This window comes from Equus przewalskii, chromosome 17 (assembly GCF_037783145.1).
Source record: "Equus przewalskii isolate Varuska chromosome 17, EquPr2, whole genome shotgun sequence".
NCBI classification, from domain to species: Eukaryota; Metazoa; Chordata; class Mammalia; order Perissodactyla; family Equidae; genus Equus; species Equus przewalskii.
Window position 1 is genome coordinate 38906154 of NC_091847.1, and position 26070 is coordinate 38932223.

General features: G+C 37.7%; 1 protein-coding gene across 50 annotated transcripts in view; it reads left to right on the plus strand.

The window, feature by feature from the left end:
* Nucleotides 1–26070, plus strand: part of PKP4 (plakophilin 4) — a 228283-nt gene that overhangs the window by 98382 nt on the left and 103831 nt on the right. For 2 of the 50 annotated variants that reach the window (XM_070579852.1, XM_070579851.1), the window contains exon 3: nucleotides 2742–2815. The exons of 47 other annotated variants lie outside the window; for them this stretch is intronic. In XM_070579852.1, coding sequence (XP_070435953.1) covers nucleotides 2798–2815 — 18 coding nt within the window. In that variant the 5' untranslated portion in view covers nucleotides 2742–2797. Of the gene's footprint in view, nucleotides 1–2741; nucleotides 2816–17954; nucleotides 18140–26070 lie in introns of those variants that run through there. One more of the 50 variants, XM_070579877.1, reaches the window with a different exon arrangement.

Genomic DNA, 26070 nt, shown 5'->3' on the forward strand with positions numbered 1-26070 from the left:
CCAGTGCTACTCTCTGGCTGCACTGTGTCAAGTGTGGCTGCTTAGGATCCTAATATAAGACCTTACCAATTTTACAGACTCAGAGAGAATTCCTGCTCAGACCCAATAGAGAATTCCTGGCATTCTCTGTTGCTGTGAGAAACAGTGTTCAAAACTGCTCATATCACTAAAATTCCATAGCTGTGGATTTTTACATTTATACAGGACTGGGCATTTATGTTTTAAGTATTCAGTGTTTATTGGTACTTCATTAGTTTAGATTTGCAAGATGAGTGCTTTGAGAGAAAGCTTATAGACTTCTGGGAAAAGAATGGGGTGCCCTACCAGGAAATTCACAGGCTGGGCAACCAGGCCTTTGAAAGATGCAAGTAACAGAGTAAACAGATTACTTGCTTTGCTGCTTATTTCTGCTTGTTTGTGTCAAAAATACAGCTATATATTCAAAGTGACTTGCAGGAATCACTTTAGAATAACATCTTAAAAATACAATTCCTTCGGGGGCTGGCCCCGTGTCCGAGTGGTTGGGTTTGCGCGCTCCGCTGCAGGCGGCCCAGTGTTTCGTTAGTTCGAATCCTGGGCGCGGACATGGCACTGCTCATCAGACCACGCTGAGGCGGCGTCCCACATGCCACAACTAGAAGGACCCACAACGAAGAATACACAACTATGTACTGGGGGGCTTTGGGGAGAAAAAGGAAAAAAATAAAATCTTAAAAAAAAAAAACTACAATTCCTTCGTTGTCATTATTTATTCTTTTCACTATCAAGTATTAATGATCATTCTCTAATGCACCTCTGGCTTCCCTGCTAGGCTTAAATGGAAAAGAACAATTTCCTTTCTTAGTGTTAAAATTCCTATCAGGCCTGTGGTCTTTGGGTCAACTTTACCAAAGCAATTAAAGCTATTAACAAGGACACAGTTTTTATTTGGCCAATACAGCTCTAGACAGAGAACCCCCAAACTGTTTGCTTCTAGGTTGTGAGAGAGAAGCATTAATTTGTTTAGCACTGCGAGTGCTTCTCTCAGTCTTTCCTTCTTTCCCGTATCAGCAAATGCACTGGGGGTCAGGGCGTGGGGGAGGGGGCAACTTCTTGACTGTGAAGCCACTCCCAGGGTAACTGATCAAATTGGCGGGGCCTTAGCTGCCTGCTGCTCCTCTAAAACCATCGCAGCCCACATTCTCCCATCTGTTATTTGATCACCCTCGCCCTTCTTTATCCCAAAGAGTGAAAGTGTAAACTGAATATAAGTAAGTTTTAAAAGAGAGATGCCAGCCACTTATTTACCCTAGCGTCTAAGGGGGAAAACAGTATTTTCCTAAAGAGTAGATTCCTTTTAAAATAAAAGCATATCTGTTCCTAAAGTCTTTTGATTTTCTGCTGAAAATTTTTTAAAATCTTGGCAACTATTTATATTTACAAATTTACCAGTGCTTACTAACATGATAGCTTTAGAAAAGTAATTTTGCAGCCTTTTATTACAATATTAAGTAACAAATGGTCTTGTTGAAAGGGCCAAATTCAATTTTAACACTTTTTTTTATAGACATGATAAACTTGCAGTAAATTAATATGCTGTGCATCTATATTGTGAATGTGTTGGGCAAAATAATTCTCCCCTCTCCCAAGATAGGAGGTCCTAAATAGATAGAGGAGGATAGAGGAAGCCTCTAAATGTTACTTTATTTGGAAAAGAGATCTTTCTGGATGTAATTAAGTTAAGGGCCTTGAGAGAGGGAGATTATCCTGGATTATCCAGATCACTTCTAATGCCTTCACAAACATCCATATAAGAGAGAGGCAGAGGGGGATTTTACACATCTACGGAAGAGAAGGCAATGTGATGGTGGAGACAGAAATTGCAATATGGCTACAAGCCAAGGTAAGCCAGCAACCACCAGCAGCTGTAAGAGGCAAAAGACAGAATGAGTATATCCCAGTTTACACCTTGATTTCAGCCAAGTGAAACTAATTTCAAATTTCTGGCCTCCAGAACTGTGAGACTACACTTCTAATCCTCCAGGTTTGTGGCAATTTGTTATGGTTATGGCCTGCAAAGCTCCTCAGGTGCAAGTATGTACTTCCCTTCAAGCAAAAGGAAAAATGTCTCCGAGGGTAGAGCCTTGTCAAGCCACAGAGTAGTATTCCATGCCTTGAGACCTTGCCCTCCTGGGTTTTGAAACTACTTGGGGTTGGTGACTCCTTTTCCTTCCATTTTCTCCCTTTTGGAGTGAGGATGTCATAAATGTTATCCTTTGCCTGCCCCACCATCTTATTATGGTTTCCTTTAAACATTGTATTCTTAGACCAAAACCCCCTGTCCTTTAGCTCTCTTCTTTGGTACTGTCTTAGAAATAATTCTTCATCTTCATTAAAAACTCCTGTCTGTTTATCTTGCCACTTTCTCTATGCCTTGGCCAACCCTACTGTTGATATGCCAAAATCACATGGTCTAGGAATAGGGAAAGTAGGTTTTCCCACAGGAAAATCAGAATGCCGTATCGAGAAGAAAGGTAAAAAGATGGTAGGTGGCAAAGCAACGGGTGTCCACTAGATAATAACATTGCATGATTCCGTTGTATTATGATTATGTTCTATTTTCTTGCTTGAAATAAATAGTCCCGAAAATTCTGATTGTATGAATAGATTCTAAGGAAATTGTCTCTTAAAAACCATGTCTAATCAATTAAATATAAGTATATGTTTATTTAGTGAAATGGTAATTTCTAACTGTGCTCTAGGTAGTTCAAGGAAGTTCCCAGTCTTCTAAAGAAGGCCAAACACAACATCAACAAAAATGGAAGAAAGGAAACAAGTGACTTATACTAATCTTCTGTAAACTTTTAAGTGCTTATAAAGTAATTAATATTTGAGAGTGTTCATTCAATTCTTTCTTCTCTGGAGCCTATCTGGTGTATTTGTAATTGTGAGCCATCTGTCCTCTTGCCCAGCAGGCTTCTGGGACAGCAACTTTCCCATACAGCAGGTGTATATTAACTACATGTAAATTGATTTTAATAATAAAGCAAAACATAATTAGAAAGGCAAATCTGCTACAAAAACATCGTACCGTGCATTAGAAAACCAAATGTAAATAATTTGGATTAGATACACACCGTTGGATGTCTCTGTAGCATAAATAACAGAATTGGTTGTATAAAAATAACTCCTCATGAATGCTCTTCTATCCTTTGATTTAAATGTTTGTAAAGTGTTTTTCTCTGTCTCCAACACCATTTACAGCCTAATGTGGAAAAAGTTGGTTAAATGTCTTGTATTTGGACATGAAGATGGATGGTAATAATTCACACTCATCTGGATTTGCTTTTAGTTGATTTTCTAATGATTGTGATGGATTTTACCCATGCTGTGTGTATCCTCACCTGGTCTCATTTTTGGTCATGACATAATTTGTAGGATGACTGACATTTTGTGATAATCCACAGACATAAACTTTCTTTTTTCCATGGCCTGTTTTTTGTTTGTTATCAATATACTATCCCAACTGAACAATAAGCCAAGTCCAAGTATAATCTACTGTGAGACTGAGGTGGTTTTTTTCTATAGTTATTTTAGCTAATGTTTATCCAACTCAAGGTACTTTAATACTCCTGAGCAAATTCTCAGGACAGTACATTCATGTTCTGTCATAATCACAATAGAAGATTAAACAAATATTCATGAACCAGAATAAGGATTCAATATTTACCTATGATAAAGGGTTGTGCCGTAGTTATCACGTTACTACATTTTGACATTGGCAAGTTCTGAAATAGTTTAAAGATGTCTCTGTTGTTTTCTAAATAAAAGAGAAATGGGCCACAAACAATTAAACACATCCCTGTGTGAACGTATGTGTGAAAAATATCTTCACACAGGGTACTTTATTTTTTTAAGTTCCTTCAATACACTAATGGCATACAATTTAGTTTAACAGCTCGGAGTGTTGTAATCAAGAGTGTGAATAGGCAATCAAATACTTCTGTGGAATTCTGCTCCCCTAAGAATTCATGGCAAGCCTGTTGCTATGGTGCGGTCTCACCTGGGACTTGTTTAGCGTCTTTCTCAATCAGATATATTGACAATAATGAGCTTAAAAACAAATCCTCATAGAAAATTCAGAATGGAGAAATCCAGATAGATAAATGAAGCATTGTGGCTCATCCTTCTTTTTCTACTTGCACTTGTGAGTTCTTATTTGTGATCCCAAGAGTCTTAAGACCCACTGAAGGCATTACTATCTCACTGTCAAATGAGCTGGATGTCATAGAAGGCACTGATTCTCTGATGGGAAGCCATGGAGAAGATAATCTCTAAAGAACTGCAGACTGGACTCTCTCCATCCACAGCTGCTTGCCTGGAACTTTAGAGCTGTGTTAGTTGTTTGAGACCATCAGGGTACTTTTTAGTAGTGCCATCTTATTTAGATAAGGCAAAGAAAGGCTTATGAGTCACAGTTATTAAATTGAAGATGATCACATCAGAATAAAATAACAAGCCAGGCAGCGAGACCTTTGATGGATTACTAAGGCTTGTATTGTTTTTAAGGGATTATTTATTTTCCTCTCTCCACCGCGAAATCAATTCCATTGCCACACTCTGTAGGTGATGTTGTGAGGCTGAAAGACAGTAATAAACAGCACCAACTCTGGAGTCACATCTCTTAACTTCATATCTCTGCTCTGCCATCTACCAGGGGGTGACCTTAGACACTCATGATCTACATCTCAAAAATGAGAATAATAATATATACCTCATGGGGTGGTTGTAGAAATTAAATAGGAGGTGCTTGGCACATAGAAGCCATTCATGGGGTATTGGTTGTACTCAGCATTTATGATATGCATAGAAAGCATTAGAAGAGTATCTGGCTTATAGTCAGTACCTAATAAATAATTATAATTCCTTAGATGAATCTTTGCTAGATGTAGTCTTATTAAAAACATAGGAAGAGAGGCCGGCCCTGTGGCCGAGTGGTTAAGATCACACGTTCCACTTCAGCGGCCCAGGGCTTTGCAGATTTGGATCCTGGGCTGGGACATGGCACCGCTTATCAAGACATACTGAGGCAGCATCCCACATGCCACAACCAGAAGGACCCACAACTAAAATATACAACTATGTACTGGGGGTATTTGGGGAAAAAAGGAGAAAAAGAAAAAGATTGGCAACAATTGGTAGCTCAGGTGCCAATCTTTAATAAAAAATATATATAGGAAGAAATATATGGGAATGGTTAAAATTTGACGTATCCTGTCATAAAAAATTTTAGTCATGAACGCCAAGAGGCAGTGAGCCAGAAAACATCCAAGCCATTCTGTATACTGTCCTAGAGTGCAAGGCTGCTGGGACTGGAGTCATCAGCCCAGCAGCCTTTGCAGTGAAATGTCGCTGTTCTTAAATTAAATCCAGCTAAGTATGGACAGTTCGAAAACACTGTGTTGTTCAACCAACTTAGTGTGTGCTGCTGAGAAAATGCTGAGATTTGCCGAATTATGTTTTTTTACCTACCATTTGATACTCTAGACATTCATTACATAACACTATTAAAATGCTTTGTTTCGATTATAAATACAGCAGTCTCCTGTTATCCATGGTTTCATTTTCTGCAGTTTCAGTTACCTGAGGTCTGAAAATATTAAATGGAAAATTCCAAAAGTAAACAATTCATAAATTTTAAATGGACATCTTTCTGTGTAGCATGATAAAATCTCCAACCGTCCTGCTTCGTCCCACCTGGGAAATGAATCTTCCCTTTGTCCATCGTATCCATGCTGTGTACATGTCCTGCCCGTTAGTCACTTAGTAGCCATCTTGGTTATCAGAGCGACTCTCATTTTATCGCAGCTCTCGTGTTCAAGTCTCCCTTATTTTATTTCATCATGGCCCCAAAGCACAAGAGTGGTGATGCTGGCCGTTTACATACGCCAAAGAGAAACCATAAAGTGCCTCCTTTATGCAAAAAAGTGAAAGGTCTTGATTTAATGAGGAAAGAAAAAAAAGTATGCTGAGGTTGCCAGGGTTCTCAGTTAGAACGAATCTTCTATCCCTGCAATTGTGAAGGAGGAAAAAGAAATTCCTGCTAGTTTTTCTGTCGCACCGCAAATATGTATGTGTAAGAAAGAACACAGTGTATTTAGGGTTCGGTACTATCTGCAGTGTCAGGCATCCGCTGAGCGTCTTGGACCGTATCCCCAGCAGATAAGGGAGGACTACTGTACATTAGTTTATTTTAAAAGATAAATGTCACAAATATGTATTTAAAGTAATAATTTAGGTTTGGATTCAAGAAGAGTGAGGGATAGCCATGTAGCGATTCTTTCTACAAGCCTTTTATTCACTCTGCTGATGGATTCAGAAGGTCTCCAGTGGCAAACTGTGTTAGGCTTTCTTTCCAAAGGGACCCAGTCTTCCCATCCTTTTCGTCATGCAGCCAGGCATGGTCCCAGGCGCTAAGGCTGGTGGGGCCTCTGAGGCAGCTACAGCCTCAGGCCCTGGACAGGAGCATTAACTGCTGACCGTTTACACCAAGCATTTGACTCAGAGGGAGCATCGTCTCGCCACATCAACTTCCTGCTTTTAGAAGAAGAGAAGACAGTTATAGAATTCAGCTCGATCTTTTCATGTCTGTCAACTGGAGGTCTGAGTTGTTGGCATAAAAATTACTGGCCAAAATATCTTCAGAAAACAAGAGGAAAACAGTTGTTTTCAGTATTTTCATAAAACAGACATAAAGGAATTTTTTTATGTGAGATGTAATTGACATGTTGTATTAGTTTCAGGTATACAATGGAATGATTCAGGTTATGGATATATTGTGAAATGATCACCACAATAACTTATTAAGTTACAGAGTTTCTTAATAGAGTAAGATGATGAGAAATTTTGAATAAAGACTTTGGGTTGCCTTAACTGAGTATCTGAATATTAAAGAACAATTTAACATATTTGTCCACCATCCCTATATGTGCATTGGCACTGATATTTTGATATCTTCAAGTTGGTTGTGTAAAGATATCGTGCATTTTAATTTTGTGAGGATTATCAGAGGCCCTAAATTTGCTGAGATTACTTGTTTTGAAATTTAGTAAATAGAAAATACAGCATATGATAGTAGCAAGAAGTAACCACACCTTTCTTAGTCATTTGTTGTGAATGGTGCTTCAGCCTCTACTTTCTGCTTGTGATTTTGTATATAAATTGGATCCTCTTTATATGAGGATTAAGAAGAGAGAAGAAAAAATGACAGAGCAGAGCTATTGAGAACAGAATGTGATCAGGAGATGGAAGAAGTAAATTATTGACTGACTGGTATAACATTGTACAATGCTAAGAGCTTAGTAAAAATGGAACCCAAGACATCTATAAATATAAACCCAAATTTTTGGCAAGTGAACCTCATAGGGGAGAACATGGTACATTTTTTTAAATGTGTATTTTTACTTTATAATGCCTAATTATTTAAAAATAGCTTGACAATTTACACAGCATTTAGCATCTTATTAATATAATTGCACCAACTCTTCTGTAATGTGGGTGTTATCCCCATTTTACAGATAATTAAACTGGGGTTATAGATATTAAAATGACTTGTTCATTATTATACAACTAATAAGTAACAGAGTGTAGACTCGGATTCAGGTTGGATCCCAAATCCTATAATCCTTTCAACTTTGTTCTATTTTACCTCAAACTATATGCCTTTAAAGAGGCTTACAAGTTTTTGAGCTCTTGGACTTGGGTTGGCAAACTCTGGGCACACAGAGTTTTTTTATAGCCTGCAAGCCAAGAATATTTTTTACATTTTTTAATGGCTTAAGAATCAGAAAAATATATATATATATATTTTAAAGATTTGCACCTGAGCTAACAACTGTTGCCAGTCTTCTTTTTTTTTCCCCCCTGCTTTTTCTCCCGAAACCCCCCCAGTACATAGTTGTATATATTTTTATAATTGTGGGTCCTTCTAGTTGTGGCATGTGGGACACCACCTCAACGTGGCCTGACAAGTAGTGCCATTTCCGCACCCAGGATCCGAACCAGTGAAGCCCTGGGCTGCTGAAGTGGAACCCGCGAACTTAACCACTTGGCCATGGGGCTGGCCCCCAGAAAAATATTTTATGACACCTGCAAATTAGATGAAATTCAAATTTCAGTGTCCATAAATAAGATCTCACTGGAACGTAATCACATTCATTCTTTTATATCACTGTCTATGGCTGCTTTCACAGTAACAGGGCAAAGGTGGGTAGTTGTGCCAGAGACCTATCTTATCATTCACAAAGCCTGAAGTATTATTATCCGGCCCTTTATAGGAAAAGTTTGCCAACCCTTGCACTAGGATGTTAGGACCAAAATCTGTGGTTAGAACTTTTTTTTATGGGACTCGAAAGTTCATTAAAGCTTTCACACACCTTAGGTCTTTTGATGGTCCCGGCAGCTGGTGAGGTAGATGGTGTTTGCCTTGTTGTATGAGGCAACCAGGAAATGGATGCCAAACCACGTGCTCTCATCAGCACCATGCAGCTTTTCATGTTCACCAGCTTTTTAGGTACCTAATCTTACTTGGTATCTTAAAATGGGGATTTATTTTGACATTTCAACTTGAATATTTTAATTCAATTCTCCATTATCTTGAGGAGAAACTTCAGTCGGATTTAGACTACTCTGTTCCTGGCTGGCACACAGACCTCCTGGGTCTGATGGTGAAGCTCAGGCATTTATACTCTGTCTGTCTCTGTCTCTGTCTCTGTCTCTGTCTCTCTCTCTCTCTCTCCCCCTCCCTCCCTCCCTCACTCTCTCCCTCCCTCTCTCCCTCCCCGCTCCCCTTTCCTGCCCTCCTCTCTCTGTCTTCCTGTGCCTAACACAGTGCCTGGTATATAGTAAGCACTCAAAGTTTAAACAAATGGATGAATGTATAATCAGTCTTTCTTTTAAGTTATAGAAAGGAAAATCATAATACTAGTCTCAGCTTGTAGAAAAGGCTTTTCACTACTGAATTTTTGATAAGAGATAAAGCTAGTAGAGAGGAAAATAGAAATATGAATTTCAAGATATGTTTTGTTGCAGAATTTGGCTTAAATTCTCCCACAAGGTTCATCTACGTTGTAACATGTGTTAGAATTTCCTCCCAGTTGGTGGGTTTTCTTTTCATTTTGTTCCTGGTTTCCTTTGCTTTGCAGAAGCTTTTTAGTCTGATATAGTCCTATTTGTTTATTTTTTCTTTTGTTTCCCTTGCCTGAGTAGACATGGTAGTTGAAAAGATGCTGCTAATACTGACATCAAAGAGTGTACTGCCTATATTTTTTTCTAGGAGTTTTATGGTTTCACATCTTACACTCAAGTCTTTAATCCATTTTCAGTTAATTTTTGTGTATGGAGAAAGATAATGGTCTACTTTCATTCTTTTGCATGTGGCTGTCCAGTTTTCCCAACACCACTTATTGAAGAGACTTTGTTTTCTCTATTGTATATTCTTGGCTCCTTTGTCAAACATTAACTGTCATTAGAAGTGTAGTTTTATTTCTGAGCTTTCAGTTCTGTTCCAGTCATCTCTGTGTCTGTTTTTGTACCAGTACCATGCTGTTTTGATTACTATAGCTTTGTTGTATATTTTGAAGTTAGGAATTGTGATGCCTCCAGCAATGTTCTTTTTTCTCAGGATTTCTTTGGCTATTTGGGGTCTTTTGTTCTTCCATATAAATTTTAGAATTCTTTCTTCTGTTTTCGTGAAGAATGTCACTGGGATTCTGATAAGGATTGCATTGAATCTGTGTATTGCTTTAGGTAATATGAACATTTTAACTATGTTTATTCTTCCAATCCATGTGCGTGGAATGTCTTTCAATTTCTCTGTCATCATCGATTTATTTCAATAATATCTTACAGTTTTCAGTGTATAGGTCTTTTACTTTCTTGGTTAAATTTATTCCTAGATAATTTATTATTTTTGTTGTGATTGTAAATGGGATTGTATTCTTGAGTTCTCTTTCTGTTAGTTTGTTATTAGAGTATAGAAATGCAATTGATTTTTAAGTTTATTTTGTACTCTGCAACTTTGCTGTAGTTGTTGATTATTTCTAATAGTTTTCTGATGGATTATTTAGGGTTTTCTATATATAGAATCATGTCATCTTCAAACAGTGACAGTTTCACTTCTTCCTTACTGATTTGGATACCTTTTATTTCTTTTTCTTGCCTATTTGCTGTTGCCAAAACTTTCAGTACTATGTTGAATAAGAGTGGCAAGAATGAGCACCCTTGTCTTGTTCCTGTTCTCAGAGGGGTGGCTTTCAGTTTTTCCCCATTGAGTATGATGTTGGCTGTGGGATTGTCATATTTGGCCTTTATTACGTTGAGCTACTTTCCTTCTATACTCATTTTATTGAGAGTTTCTATCATAAATGGATGTTGGATCTTGTCAAATGCTTTCTCTGTGTCTAATGAGATGATCATGTAGTTTTTATTCCTCATTTTGTGAATGCGGTGTATCACACTAATTGATTTGCAGATGTTGAACCATTCCTGTGTCACTGGTATAAATCCCACTTGATCATGGTGTATGGTCCTTTCAATGTATTGCTGTATTTGGTTTGCCAATATTTTTGTTGAGGATTTTTGCATCTGTGTTCATCAGCAATATTGGCCTGTAATTTTTCTTCTTTTTGTTGTCCTTGTCTGGCTTTGGGATCAAGGTGATATTAACCTCATAGATTGAGTTAGAAGGTGTTTCATTCTTCATCAATTTTTTGGAATAGTCTGAGAAAGATAGGTATTAAATCTTTGAATGTTTGGTAGAAGTCTCCAGAGAAACCATCTGGTTCTGGACTTTTATTTTGGGGAAGCTTTTTTGATTACTATTTCAATCTCTTTACTTGTGATTGGTCTTTTCAGATTCTCTGTTTCTTCTTGATTCAGTTTTGGGAGTTTGTATGAGTCTAAGAACTTATCCATTTCTTCTAGATTGTCCAATTTGTTGGCATATAGTTTTTCATAGTATTCTCTTATAATCCTTTGTGTTTCTGTGGTATCCATTGTAATTTCTCCTCTTTCACTTCTAATTTTATTTATTTGAGCCTTCTCTCTTTTTTTTTTTTTTCCTTATTGAAGCTGGCTGAGTGTTTGTCCATTTTGTTTATCTTCTCAAAGAACCAGCTCTTAGTTTCGTTGATCCTTTCTTCTGTTTTTTTAGTGTCTGTTTCATTTATTTCTGCTCTAATTTTTATTTCCCTCCTTCTGCTGATTTTGGGCTTTGTTATTTTTTTTCTAGTTCTGTTAGGTATGGTTTAGTATTGCATGTTTGAGATTTTTCTTTTTTGTTGAGGTGGGCCTGTATTGCTATGAATTTCCCTCTTAGGAACATCTTACAATGCTTGTGCTGCATCCCATAGAAGTTGCTGTGATGTATTTTCATTTTCATTTGTCTCCAGATATTTTTTATTTCTTCTTTGATTTTTTTCATTGATTCATTGGTTGTTCAGTAGCACGTTGTTTGGTCTCCACACATTTGTCACTTCCCCAGCTTTTTTCTTGTAGTTGATTGCTAGTTTCATAGCATTGTGGTCAGAAAAGATGCTTGATATGATTTCAGTCTTAAATTTATTGAGGCTGGCCTTGTTTCCTAACATATGCTCTATCTTTGAGAATGTTCCATGTGTGCTTGAGAAGAATGTATATTCTGCTGATTTTGCATGGAATATTCTATATATATATCTATTAAGTCATCTGGTCTAGTTTTTCACTTATTTCTACTATTTCCTTGTTGATATTATGTTTGGATGATCTATCCATTGATATAAGTGGGGTGTTGAGGTCCCCTACTATTATTGTGTTGCTGGTAATTTTTCCCTTTAAGTCTGTTGTACTTTGGTGCTCCTGTGTTAGGTGCATATGTATTCATAAGTGTTATGTCCTCTTTGTGGAATTTCCCTTTTATCATTATATACTTTCCCTCTTTGTCTCTCATTGCCTTTTAATCTTGAAGTCTGCCTTGTATGATGTAAGTATGGCAATGCCTGCTTTCTTTTGTTTGCCATGAGCTTGGAGTGTGGTCTTCCATCCCCCATCACTCTGAACCTGCGTTTGTCTTCAAAGCTGAGATGTGTTTCCTGGAGGCAATACATTGTTGGGTCTTGTTTCTTAATCCATCCAGCCACTCTTTGTCTTTTGATCGGAGAATTCAATCCATTTACTTTTAGAGTGATTGTTGATATATCAGGGCTTAATACTGCCATTTTATCTCTTGTTTTCCATTGTTCTATATTTCTGTTTCTCATCCCAAGTATTTCTGACAGCCATTTCAGTTTAGTAATTTTCTATGATGGTTCTCTCAGTTTTCTTTCTTTATCATTTTTGTCTGTGTTCTGATTTTTTGTTTAGTGGTGACCATGAGGTTTGTATAAAGATCTCATAGATGAGATAGTCCATTTTCTGATAGCCTGTTGTGTCCTTAACCAAAGCAGATTTCATCTCTCTCCTCTTCCCTGTCTAAGTTATTGTCACATTATTCCTTTTGTGTTGTGAATTTGTGATTAAAATGAAGTGTTTATAGTTATGTTTGATGCTTTTCTTCCTTTTATCTTTAACGTTATAATTAAGTGTGGACCGGTTCTGTTAGAGAGCTATAATTTTCTGATTTTGTCTGTTTATCTCCTTTCTCAAACCTTTGTAAACCTTTTCCTTTTGTTTCAGGCTTTAGGGCCTTCTTGATCATTTCTTGTATGGGAGTCTTGTGGTGATGAACTCCCTCAGCTTTTTTTTATCTGGGAAAGTTTTTATTTCTCCATCATAGCTGAAAGATAGTTTCATTGGATAGAGTATCCTTGGTTGAAAGTTTTTGTATTTAAGTATTTTGAATATATCATTCCACTCTTTCCTATCCTGTAAGGTTTCTGCTCAGCAATCCACTGAGAACCTGATACGAGTTCCTTTGTAGGTTATTTCTTCTGTCTTGCTGCCCTTAATATTGTTTCTTTGTCATTGGCTTTTGCTAGTTTTACTAAAATATGCCTTGGAGAAGGTCTTTTTTGCATTGATGTAATTAGGAGTTCTATTGGCTTCATTTATTTGTAATTCCAGTTCCTTCCCAGGTTTGAGAAGTTCTCAACTATTATTTTTCTGAACAAACTCTCTGCTCCGTTCTCCCTCTGGAATCCCTATAATCCTTATGTTGCATTTCCTAATTGAGTCAGATATTTCTCATAGATTTTCTTTATTTCTTTTTCGTCTTAGTTCTCTCTCCTCCACCTGAAGCATTTCTGTATATCTGTCCTCCAAATTACTAATTCTGTCCTCCAAAATGTCAGCTTTGTTTTTTAAGGATTCTAGATTGTTTTTTAAATCATTCATTGTGTTCTTCATCTCCAGCCTTTCTGTCTGGTTTTTTTTTTTTTTTAGAGTTTCTATCTCTTTTGTGAAGAATTCCTTCTGCTCATTAATTTTATTCCTGAGTTCATTGAACTCTCTTTCTGAATTCTCTTGTAAGTCATTGAGTTTCTTTATGATAGCTATTTTGAATTCTTTGTCATTTAGATCGTAGATTTCTGTGACTTCAGGATTGGTGTCTTGAGACTTCTCATTTCCCTTCTGCTCTGGAATGTTAATATGTTTCTTCAGGTGTTTGGTGGAGTGGATCTTTGTCAGCACATAGTGGTGGTAGTATCTGGTCACAGATTCCACCTCCCACCACTTCGGGGGGCAGGAGCTGTGTTTTCTGAACCCGCCACTTCCATTGGAAGTTGTGCCCATAGGGCTCTGTGTATTTGCCAGCTGGCTGCTGTCGCTTTACACACACAGGTGCAGGCACTCTGGTGCAGATCCACTTCCCTGGCCAACTGACCAGCTGAGCTCGTGCACCAGGCAGGAGGGCAAGGGAGTGGCACTTCCTTTTGTTCATGCCATTGCACTCTGCACTCCTTGGTGGCCCACCTGTGCTCCTCAGCTTGGTGGCAAAGCCCAAGCAGTGTCTGAATCACCTTGGTGTGGGGCATTCCCACAGGCTGGAAAGCAACTCCAAAAGCGAAAGCCTTCCCTTGGAGGGCTGCCTGTTACCTGTCTCCTCTCAGAGTCCTGCAGCAGCAACTGCGTGAGGTCCTGCACCCTCAATCGCTGCCACTGGGGATAGGGAAGATGTTCACTTACCTCCTTTCACTGCTTCTTGGTGATCCAGTCCCCTCACCTTCAGACATATGGCTGCATGGATCTCTCAAACATCCTGTTGTGCTGTGTAGATGTACTCTGTTGGTCAATGAATGTCCTTTTCATTGCATCTGAGCAGGGAGAGACTAAGGGAACAGCTGACTCTGCCATAATGCTGATGTCCTGTATTTTTAATTTTAATAGATGTTGCTAGAGTGTTTTCCCGAAGGATTATAGCAAATCACACTAACATGAGTAGTATGTGCATGTGCCGTTTTCCCTGGCTCCTCCCCAGCCCTAGATGTTACCACTTTTAAAATGTTTGCCAATATGATGAAAAATGGCATCTCATTGTTATTTGGTTTTTTTCTTCTCATGAATGAAATTGAGCAATTTTTTCTTTTATTTTAATTAGCATTTACATTTCACCTTAGATGACTTGCTTGTTGATACCTTTTGCCTATTATTGCTATGTCTTTGTAAAATTTGTTTATATATGAGATTTTAATGTCCATTATGTGTATTGTGTTACAAATATTTATTTCTCTATTTTGGTTTTGTCATTTGACTTTGTTTGCCTGGTCTTTTGGCATATGAAACTTTATTTTTATGTAGTTAAATATGTCTATTTTATCCCTTATGATTTTGGTGTTTCTTGTCTTCTTTAAGGAGGTCTCTATCATCCTAAGGTTATAAAAATATTCTCCTAGATCATCTTTTTTATATAGTTCAGATTTTTTTTCATTTATTATAGAATTGTGTATGTGTGTGCATGGTTTGAGGTAGTAATCTAGCTTTGAGTCCTCTAATTATACCAGCAGTTCTTTTCCCCTTGAATGACATTCTGCCTTTGTCATAATTAGTAAGTTTCCGTATATACTAGCATCTGTTCTTTAATTCTTATTACATTCCTGGGCTTTATTTGATTTGGGAAGAAACTTTTGAAGCAGTAAAGTCTCTTACAGTTCTAAATATAACCTTCAGGAATAGAAAATGAGACCACCTTAGTTTTTTCAGCTTCTTGTAATGGAAAGAGCAAGAATCTAGACTTCCATTCCCAGCTCTTCACTTACTAATTATGTGACCTTGAACAGGTCATTTATTTTGCCTCTCCCACCCTAGGATTGCTCAAGTCAATAGTGGCCTATGCTTTTGTAAGGATTAGAGAAAAATATATGTGGAGTGCCTGACCCACAGTTGGCATTCATTCATTGTACCTAATACTATTATTAGCGTTAGACTTAATAAAAAATAAGAAAGTAGGACATTTGATATCAAATTATACCTCTTCCAACCATAAGCAGGTACATTTCTTCATGAGTATATGTTGTATGCAAGAAAAAGGGAATTCTAAATGTGGTAATTTAAAGATTCTTTCAGATAAGTAAATTCGTCTGAACAATAAAAATAACGTATATTGAAATCTGGCACTTCTTTTTCTAAGAACTTTTCTTGTTTTTTTCCTTGTCTTTTTCCCCTTTTTTTCTATTGTGAGCCAAATATACCTGACACAAGTAAAAAGCAACATTATTTAATTTGCTTGCTTTTTTAGGTAAGTAGGGAAAATACAGCTATTAATAAGGGTAACGAACAGTAAATTAAAATTGCCTTTGTACATAGCTAACCAGTGAGAGGAGCTGGATGTTAAGCAGGAGAGTCAGAGAAAAACAGAGGGACGTTGAATGTGGAACCATAAAGAGCAGTGCACTTGCAGAACTGAAGACTGGAGTGGGCATGAGTCTGCATGCAGGTGCATTGAGGTTGGACTCAACCTGGAGCTAGAAATGCCCCAGGTCTGTCCTAAGGCTTTAGTGTTCTTTGTAGATGTGCCCTATGGTTATCAATAATACATGGATTTTTCTTAACCTTATTTCTCAAGAATCCCAGGACAATTTCTGGAGGTTTAGAGGGGAACATAATGTTAATAAAGCCACACAGATAAAATGTAAAATTAAAAAGTTAAAAAGAAAATACAGTTGGACACCTCTTATACTTCCTGAGCCACTAACAAGCCTTCACAGGAACCCTCTAATTGGCTAGGGCACAACTAATAAATGTATATTCTAATTCCAGCACCTCCCACCCCCCCATGAACTTCAGCTGTAAAATATCTGCAGAGCAGAAAGAACAACTGTAGAAGTAAGCCTAGTAATTTTAAAAAGGACTAAGAAATTTTTACTTAGGATTTAAAAATCCTAAGAAAAGATCTCCCTGCACTGGATGGTATTTGCTTTTTTCCCCCATTATGTTTCATTAAGTTACTAAGCAAACCTTAAATTAATCATTTTTAAAATTAACACCTTATTCCCTAGTGCTATTTATTAGATCTACTGAAGAAAGGAAGATTAAATTTAGCCTTTTGTTTCTCTTATCATTTTCATATCTTTTGCTGTGTTTGCCATAACTAGTCCACATAGAGGAAGTTGGAGACTGGTCGTTTATTCATCTCACTTTTCCATTTCAGCAAATAATGATTTATATGCAGAATTATCTACTGTGCAGTCAATTAGCTCCTAAATAAGCATCTAACATTAGATGATATGCATCATTGGTCTTACTAATTTTGAAATATTTATGTGCTAGAAAACCAGATAAATTGTGAACGTTAAGTCGCTATTTTTCATAATTTCTTAATAAATTTTAAAGTAATGGCTAGTCAAATATCCAAGACATTACATTTTAAAGAAAACCTCCTTGTGTTTTTGACGTTAATTCTACCAAATAACTACCTTGTTGGAAAATGACAGCAAGAGTTGTCATTGACAACTCCAACTGACACTTTGTCCAAGCATCCATTTTCCATGTTGCAGCTCTTTTCCTCAGTATTTATTTAACTACTAGAACTTCTTTAAATACAAGGAATTTTAAACATAAATTGGTAAATCCTCAACTAATGGAAGTTGAGAACAACAATTTGGTCAATGACGGACTGCATAAACAATGGTGGTCCCATAAGATTGGTACCATATAACCTAGGTATGTAGTGGGCTATACCATTTAGACTTGTGGAAGTACACTCTATGATATTTGTATGACAACAAAATCACCTAATGATGCATTTCTCAGAACATATCCCTATCAATTAAGTGACCCATGACTGTATATGTATATGTGTATATATGTATATATACGTACATATATATGAGTGTACACACACACACATTCTTCTTTTTAGGAGAGAAGGCAAATGAAATAAAAGAAGGCGTTGCTAGTTTAACAATTTAATATGTTAGTAGACTTGTGGACAGTTTTTCAAAAATGTCATGCCAAGCCGGGGAAACTCCTGATTTTCTGATAGGCAGGATGGTGCCTGAGAGATCAGGGACTCTGGCAGGCGGAAACAGGTGTAAGCAATTGAGGGCATGGAGTAGTATCATGAGGTGAGTCATATTAATAGCGATAAGCCACAATGCCACTGAAATTATGCACATGTAAATTTTTTTTAACGTATTTGACCATGTCTCTGTGAATAATGTGAAATTCCTAATAGAGCTAATTTGTTAAAAGAGCAGTGAACAAAATTTTGGGAAGCACCCAGGTCTCATTGCAGCTCTGCCTCTACTTCTCTCTGTGAAAATTGTTTTGTATCATTGATTTTTCTGATTTTCCCCGCTATGCTTATTATGACATTTGAAATGCTTTAAGTGCCTCTGAAAGGGTCAACTATCATTTATCTTTCCTGTCCTTGTATGAGAACACTCTGGAATCAGTATTTAAAAATCTATGCAAGCAATTATAACATACTAAATAAAATGTACCATATAAAATTCATCCTGAATGAATTAGCAGGGTCTTCTTGTTTTGGTTTTACAGGGAGCTAAAAGGATACTGAGATGAATGAAATATAAATTCCACTCTTCTTTAAGAAGAATCCAGCTTAGTAAATGGAGCACATGTAATGGGCCAAGCACTTTACTCAAGGGCTGCATAAAGGCCTGTAGAGGCATTCACGGGAGGATGATATTTCAGGTGGATGGAACAACATGAGAAAAAGCTTTGAGTGGTATGTATAGGAAACCATGAATAGTTCAGTCCAGATGCGTGAAGGGGAGTGACAGGAGACCAGAAAAGGGTATTTGGGGAGCCAAACTACCATGGGTCTTAAAATACGGCTGAGTTGGCTTTTTATAAGTTCTGCTATGAAGTGGGAGGTGGTTAACACCTGGGGTTAGAAGTCAGGCCGATGTGATTTCAAATCCTGGTTTTGAATGACTTTAGGCAATTCAGCCATCTGTGGAATGAGAGTAACCCTGACTATCTTGCAGGCTGACTGCAGAGTTAATGAAGTAATGCATATAAAGTATTTAGCAGAAACCTTGGAGTCCAGTAAACCCTTAACAAAGAACAGAGATTATTGATGAGTAGTATTATGCCTTTAACAGATTTATCTGGAAGAAACGTGAAAAGCAGAGGCAAGGCCCCTCACCACCATGGTGGAGAGAAGGCTTAGTGAGGGGTTACTGCAATAGTCTAAAGTTAACCTGACCCTGAACTAGGGTAGGAATGACGAGGAAGGGAATGAATTCGACCAGTGTAAGAGAGGTGGAATGACAGAATTTGGGAAACCATTTAATGTATGAGGAATAGGGAATAAGAGAAAGGAAGGAAATGATGAAAAGATGAAAACACCTGTAGACTGAGCCTGAGTCAAAGAGGAATGGTGGTTCCATTAGGACAGTGGTTCTGGAACTTTGGTGTGCATGAGACTCTCCTGTAGGACTTGTTCAAGCATGGGTGGCTGGACCTCACCCCTTCTGATTCAAAGAAGCTTCCAGCTGATGCTGATGCTGATGCTACTAGTTCAGGGCCCACACTATGAGAACCACTGCAGTGGAGAAATAGAAAACAGAGAAGGCTGTGGCCTGGTGGAGACCATGACTCATCCTTCAGGTAGAGCTCCTTAGCCGATGATCCTAGAAAATGCGGGGTTTGAATCTGATTTGAGATAGTGAATTTGGACATCTCTAGTGCATATGGACCCATGTGATGGTCAGAGATAGCCAGGACCAAAGAGCCAAAGACAATGAGTTACCAGTGAGTAGACAGTTTTTTAAAAAGCTGTCCATGGCACTGTAGGAAAAGCTTGGACTTTTACCTCTTTACCTTGACGTTCTCATCCACACGTGGCTCTAAGAAAAAAGCTTTCCTTGTAAGTTTTAAAATGTAAACCTCTCTCCCTTTATTTTGATTTCCTAATAAAGGAGCTTTCATGACAGTTACTGATAAGAGCCTGAGCTTTAGGATGTAAATTTAGAGCATCTGGTAAGCTTTGCTGTTTTCTCTCTGCTTCATTAAAACTGAGGAATACATACCAAAGTTAGAATCTGGTATAATCCTGTATGGTTTGACAGTATGATAAAACAATAAAGGTCTTAAAATTGTTCATCTCCTATTAGAATGTTAGCTAGTGTTACCAAAAAGCCAGATTGGTACCTGTGGCTTGTATTTTTCTCTTATCTTAGACAAGATCTAAATGTAAGAAACAGTGAGCATAAGCATAGGGCAACTAGTCCAGCAGAGGCCTCCTAATAATGTGCACCTTTCAGGTCTCAGGAGTGGTGTGAGGTCAGCAGTTTCCATGTTAAGGTTAACCCGTTGTGGTGCACTGCGCTTTGTAAATATTCAGTCTGGACAAAAGCAATTACAATTTTGTTTTCCAATGTATCAAGAATATTTTTAATGTAGAATACAATTAGTACTCCTTAGTTCATCCATCCCTAAATATATTAAATGAGTTTGATTTTTCAGTATTGCCTGAGTTGTGTTCTGCAAGACACTATTGTTTCCTGAGATGTTAATAGTTGTTCCTTGAAAAAGAAAAAGTGTGCTTAGTTTAAATAAATGAAAGAATTGCTAGGTTAAACAAAGGTAAGCTAATTTCCTACTGGTAGACTTCTCAGAACTTTTAATATGCTAGTGTTGCTGTGAATCTCCAAGATTTAGAATCTTCTGGGCAGTGTGTCCCAAAGCTATGTGACCTGGAACCCCTTCCTTTAAGGGCATACCTGTGAGACACTGGGACACTGGTGTTCTCAAAACACAGTTTGGTTGAGAAACAATGTTAGTTGTTCAAGTCTTTTTGATTTTGAATTTCTTTTCAACAAAGGGACCTAGCCAGTCCAAAAAGGATAGACATCATATGCCTAGCATTTCTATAATCAATTATCTATGATTTAGGGACTGCCAAGTAGACCTAATAATGACTTATTAAGTAAACTGTGATAGAAAACCAAGACATTTGATCACTTTTACATTACTAGCTGGTAATCTTAAGGCTGAGAAGTTCAAGGACCTTTTGAAAAAGTGGCTGCTTTGGTTTTAGTACTTGCCTGGATTAGAGAAGGCTGTTTTTGAGAATTTCTTATTAGCTCTTAAATATTCGTTTATAAAATCGTTCCCTAGGCCTGGCTCAAGAGCCTCAAAGATATGGTCAAGACAATAATTTACCCATCTTTTGACAGTGGGCAAGAGACTGAAAAAAAGCTATAGGATGTAGTGAGAACAAGACATATCGTGCACAATCCTCTGTACTTTAAAAATCTAACATATTATTAGTCAATGATAATTGCTCTTTTAGTGATATAAAACTTTCTTTCTACATACTAAGGCAGAAAAGTTAAAAAATTTTGGAAGATTTTTAAGCAACAGTGGTGAAAGTAAAAACGCTTTCTTACTTAGCAACTGTGATGATTGCATCACATATGGCCATGTCAGTTTTCTTCTTTCAAGAGAACGAGTACTCAGTAGTTTCCTGCTGAGATTTATAGGCATAGAAAGGTATGTTGACCCCTGGTGTGTTGTACGTGTACCGCTGATGTGAAATGATTTCTTTTTGAGGAAAATTAGCCCTGAGCTAACATGTGCTGCCAATCCTCCTCTTTTTGCTGAGGAAGACTGGCCCTGAGCTAACATCCGTGCCCATCTTCCTCCACTTTATATGTGGGATGCCTACCACAGCATGGCTTGGCAAGTGGTGCCATGTCTGCACCCGGGATCAGAACCGGTGAACCCCAGGCCACCGAAGCAGAACATGTGAACTTAACCGCAGCACCACTGGGCTGGCCCCTATGAAATGATGTTTAGTACACAGATGAACATTTTAAAAAATTACTGTGTATTTCCATTTGTATTAGGAAAGTTATAAAAGCATTAGAAAATATGATTTTAATACCTGGGTTTATACTATGTCTTAAAAAGGAGTCAATTTAAAGAAAAATCTTTAGTAAAAGGTAGTATCGGTCAAAGGGAAGGAAACAGAGATTGAGGAGTCCTGAGATCAAGAAGGTAAGTTTTCTAATGAGAAGAATTTGAGCATTAAACTGAGAAGAAACACTGAAGATTCAGGAGAGAGAAGCAAGATCTTGGAAGAAGCAGAGGGCATGGAGAGCCTTAGATGAGAAGAGGACATTCCCACCACTAAGCCTGGAAGAGAACTGAGGATTGTTGTGAATAGGGGGACAGGAAGTTAAGGGCCTAATCTGAGTGCCTACTGCTATTTCTTAATTGTTGTCATTGTAGTGGTAGTAGTTATTGTAGCTACTCCTGAATGAGTGAATCAGAATAACTTAAAGTAAATAGATGGTAGTGATGCAAGTGGGCAACTGTACTTGGATAGCATGAGCCTCAAATCACAATGGCCTTTTACACATGTATGGAAAAACAATGGTCTTTACCAATTAAGAAATAAGATAACACAACTTACTAATATCAGGAATGTGATTACAAATCCTACTGACATGATGGCATTGAGGAATGATATAAACAGCTTTTTCCTAGTAAGTAGAGGTAGTGAGCAGCCAGGAGAAAACCAGCTCCCTGCTTTTGGGCACCTCAGGTATGAGACACGCAGAATGTATAGTCTTCACTGGAGAGAGTGATCAGCAAAACCAGTATTTTCAGGAAAGAACTACATTTCAATTGAAGCCTGTAGGTGGAGAGTATTCTTAGTAACCCAGAGATGGAGAATATTCTGAGCAAAAGATGAAGAGTTTATGAAGAGAGAATTTGTAAACTTGAATGAGGCTTCCATAGGGCACAGTTGGAAAGAATCAGGAAATATGTCAGTACTGGCCATCAGTGAGGATTTAATGAGAGTAGGAGAGACTAGGACACCATAGGAGGGTGAAATATGCCCAGCTTTCAGTGTCAACTTGAAGCTGAGATCTGGACTGGAGCTCTTCCTGCTTGTCAACGTTGATGAAAGTGGAAGTACCTATGCTGAAAGCTTCCTGGACTTCTGGAAGCCAGAGGAAGGAGACAATAGCTTCATGACTAGATGTGTGGTATCCATAGTATTTCTGTTTGAAAGGAACCCTGAATCACCAATTTAATGCCTCATTTAGAACTGAGGTATCTGGGAGATTAGGTAAGGGTAAACCTAAATAGGAAGGGGGAAAGAGAGATTTCACTCCAAATGAGCATGCAGGAACAGATGGATATAAAAAAAAAAAAATACAGAAACAACTAGAAGTCTTAGAAATGGAAAATATTGCCACTGGAAAAAAAGTACAATAGAAGAGATAAACCCTAAACAGCACACATAGAGAAATAGTGAATTGAAAGTACTAAGAAATTCCCCCTCAGTATACTTCAGAGAAATTAAGAGAAAAAGCTGTTGAGACTCCCAAATCTGGCAGATTCAATACCCTAACCAGTCTTTCCTATGAAAGAAATTAAATATGCTGAATAAAATATGTAAATTATCTCTTAAAAGCAAGGCTAAGCTGGAAAGAAAGTAATGACCTCACAGAAACCAAAAGTGAAATGAAAGTGAGAATCCTAAACTAAGTAAGCAGTAAACCTGGCTTTTAGAATGCAGGTATTGGCACACCTAGGTGATCTCGAGCATGCTGTTGATGTTGCATGCCACGTGCCATTGAGGGCCGCCCCAGGTGGGGAGTCTAATAGGAGATCTCTTGCCTCAAGCTAAAAGTTTACAAAGCTACAGTGTTAGCGTCAGGATGATGAGAAATCTCTCCCACGGAAGAGGATACACCTGGATGCTGGCACTAGGGCAAAAGTCTCCCCCTGAGAGATTATACCTATGAGATTCAAAAACCTAAATGGCCAATAAACATATGTTGGTTAAAATGTTTTTTATAAAACATAAAAAGATGTTGGTTATCAGGGAAATACAGAATAAAACAAATGTAAGATAGTATCCCATGCCTATCAGAATACCAAAAAACAAAAAAAAAGGAAGGTAAGCCCCAAAATGCAAATCAGTGTCAGTGAGAATGTGGAGAAACTGGAACTCTCATACACTGCTGACTGGAATATAAATTGGTACAACTACTTTGGAAAGTAAAGCTGAAGATGTGCATAGCTGTTAACCTAGCAACTCCACTTCTAAGTCCCTACACTGGAGAAGTCTGCTACATGTTCACAAGATGGTTTATACGAGAATGCTTATTTTGCAACTTGCTTATAATTGCACAAAACTGGAAACAACCTGAGGGTTCCTCAGGATGAGAACATATAAATACATTGTGCGCTATAAATACAAATTCTACATTGTTGTATAATAGAATACTATTGAGTAATGAAAATAAATGAACTAGATCTACGTGTACTGATGTTGATAAATCTCAAAATCATAATAAAAGCAATCTGCAGAAGACTACAGTATACCATTGATATAAATTGTATGAGCATGCAAAGCAATACTACATGTCACTTGTGGATCTGTAAATACGGAGTAGTAATAATATAAAATATTTATGTGAATATTAAAAACCAAATTCAGGATGATGGTTTTTTTCTCAGGAGGAAGAAAGACAAAGGAATAGGACCCAGGAGAGAGAAACCAGGGGATTTCATTATATCTCTAATATTTTATTTCTCAAAAAACCTGAAGCAAATTAGCAAAATATTAAGATTTGCTATAGCTGGGTCAGGTTCTCCAAAGCTTATTGTGTTACTGTCTGTTTTTTTCTGTACACTTGAAGCATCTCACAATATTTAAAAATTAGGAGTGAGAGAAAATTTCTATCATTATATAAAAGGAAGCCAAAAAAAAATACTGCCTCAAGTTGAGTTCTCACTGAAATGGAGTTTTGTGTGCAGAGTATTTATTGCAGATTAACACTTGTGGAGGAGAGGGGAAGGAAAAGCAGGATTGGGCAGGGGGAGAAGTCCCAATACTACACAGGCCAGCCAAGCCATGGTGAGCTCGAGAGCAAGCCTGGGCCTGGCCCTTATATTCCCACTTCAGTCATTGGCTGGATGCAACCTGCCCAGAAGGGTGTGCCCTTGGGCAGGGCAGTTCTCTGCAGCTGAGGCACCACCCGAGTAGCTGACGGCTGGGGCAGCAAGTCCTTCTTGGGGCTTCTTTGGGCAGTGTAGCTCTGTCCACCATACAAGGCCATACAAGGTCATGAAAGTGAGCTTTCTTTTCTCCTATTCCCTTGACTCTGAGAAGATTTATCAATATATTTACCTAAGAGAGACAAGGTAAATATAAAGAAAAGTTTTCAACACTTGTGAACTGATGTCATTTTTAGAGCATATAACATACAGCTTTTTATAGAATGTTAGCCTTCACTTTCTTTCTAAGTTTGTTTATGGCCTTGTTTGCCGGAATCAAAAAGGAAACTGTCATATACTAAATCATTGACAAATGCTTTTAACATTATTTTCCTTGCTCTTCTCAAAGGAGACCAAATATAAGATCCCCTTATAATTTAGATGGCCCAGTTTTGGATGCTGATGTAAGGATCAGCCTTCACAATCTAAGTTTAGAGGATAACATATAAAAATTTAAAATTTATAGATGGTATCTCTGCATAATCATTTTAATGAGTATTATTTTGGAAATCATTAGATATGTTTTTATATGACTGTGTAATACTGTCTTCCTCGTCAGTCAGTCAAAGAAGCCAGTAGAGACAGAATTGTCAAATATTTATGTCCTACTCATCCATCTTGGTGCCAGTCACATATGGGTGTTCAGTTTATATTCTGTGGGGGTGATGATAATTTTGTAACAAAGCATACGCATGTTTTACTTGTGAATATTCACAGGTGTTGGGTAACCTTTACAAATTCCCTGCTTTCTAGCTTCCTGATAGTCTACTTTGGGGCTTTAATGACATCCTTCTTGTGAGAAGTGTGAGCAAATAATGGGTAGAATGGTTTTGATAAAAGTAGCTGATTATGGGCTCCATGCCAGTAAGGATATAACATAGACTTTACTCAGTTCACACAAACGTTGAAGGAATTACTCAACTTTTAAATTAAAAATGTGGCAACATTATGGGTACATAGGTTCTCCCAGAAACTCGACAATTGTAAATGGTTTCTATAGGTGCATCAGTCAAGGTTTCTAGTTGCAAGAAACAGACTCACATGGCTAATTGTGCAGAAAAAGGTGTTTAATAAGTGGTATTAGTGAATTCCCACATTTGTAGCAAGAACTGAAGAACAAGCCTTGAGAGTAAACTTCCAGGAGCAGTGTCTAAATATGTGCCACAAAATTGGTCAGGTAAAGAAACCTCTGACACTGCCACTAAGCATAGCTTGTATGGAGATCATTTCCATGTTAGGAACTTGACCCTAAGACCTGTTGCAGAGAGTGAGGCAAGAAGGTGAGAAAGAGAAAAAGTGAAGCTTCATGTTTTCTGATGTCAGAGTCTTGCCTTCAGCACCTGAGTCACAGTCTGGCATCTTCTTGGCAGAGCCAAAGTCATCTGTCTCTGCTTCTGAGGGAAAGAATTATGGAATAATACGTTCCAGCTTTTGCCTTCATGCAGGAAATTTCCCAAACATTTTCTTGAAAGGCTACTTAAAAGGTCATAGGCAGCCACTAACATGATAAAAATCCACTAAAATGGAACTTTTCCCAAGAATGGAAATTGTTTTCATGGTCTAATTTGAAACATACCTTAGTCCTGCCCTGGTAACTTTTGGCCATCCCAAAATGAAGACGACACCCCA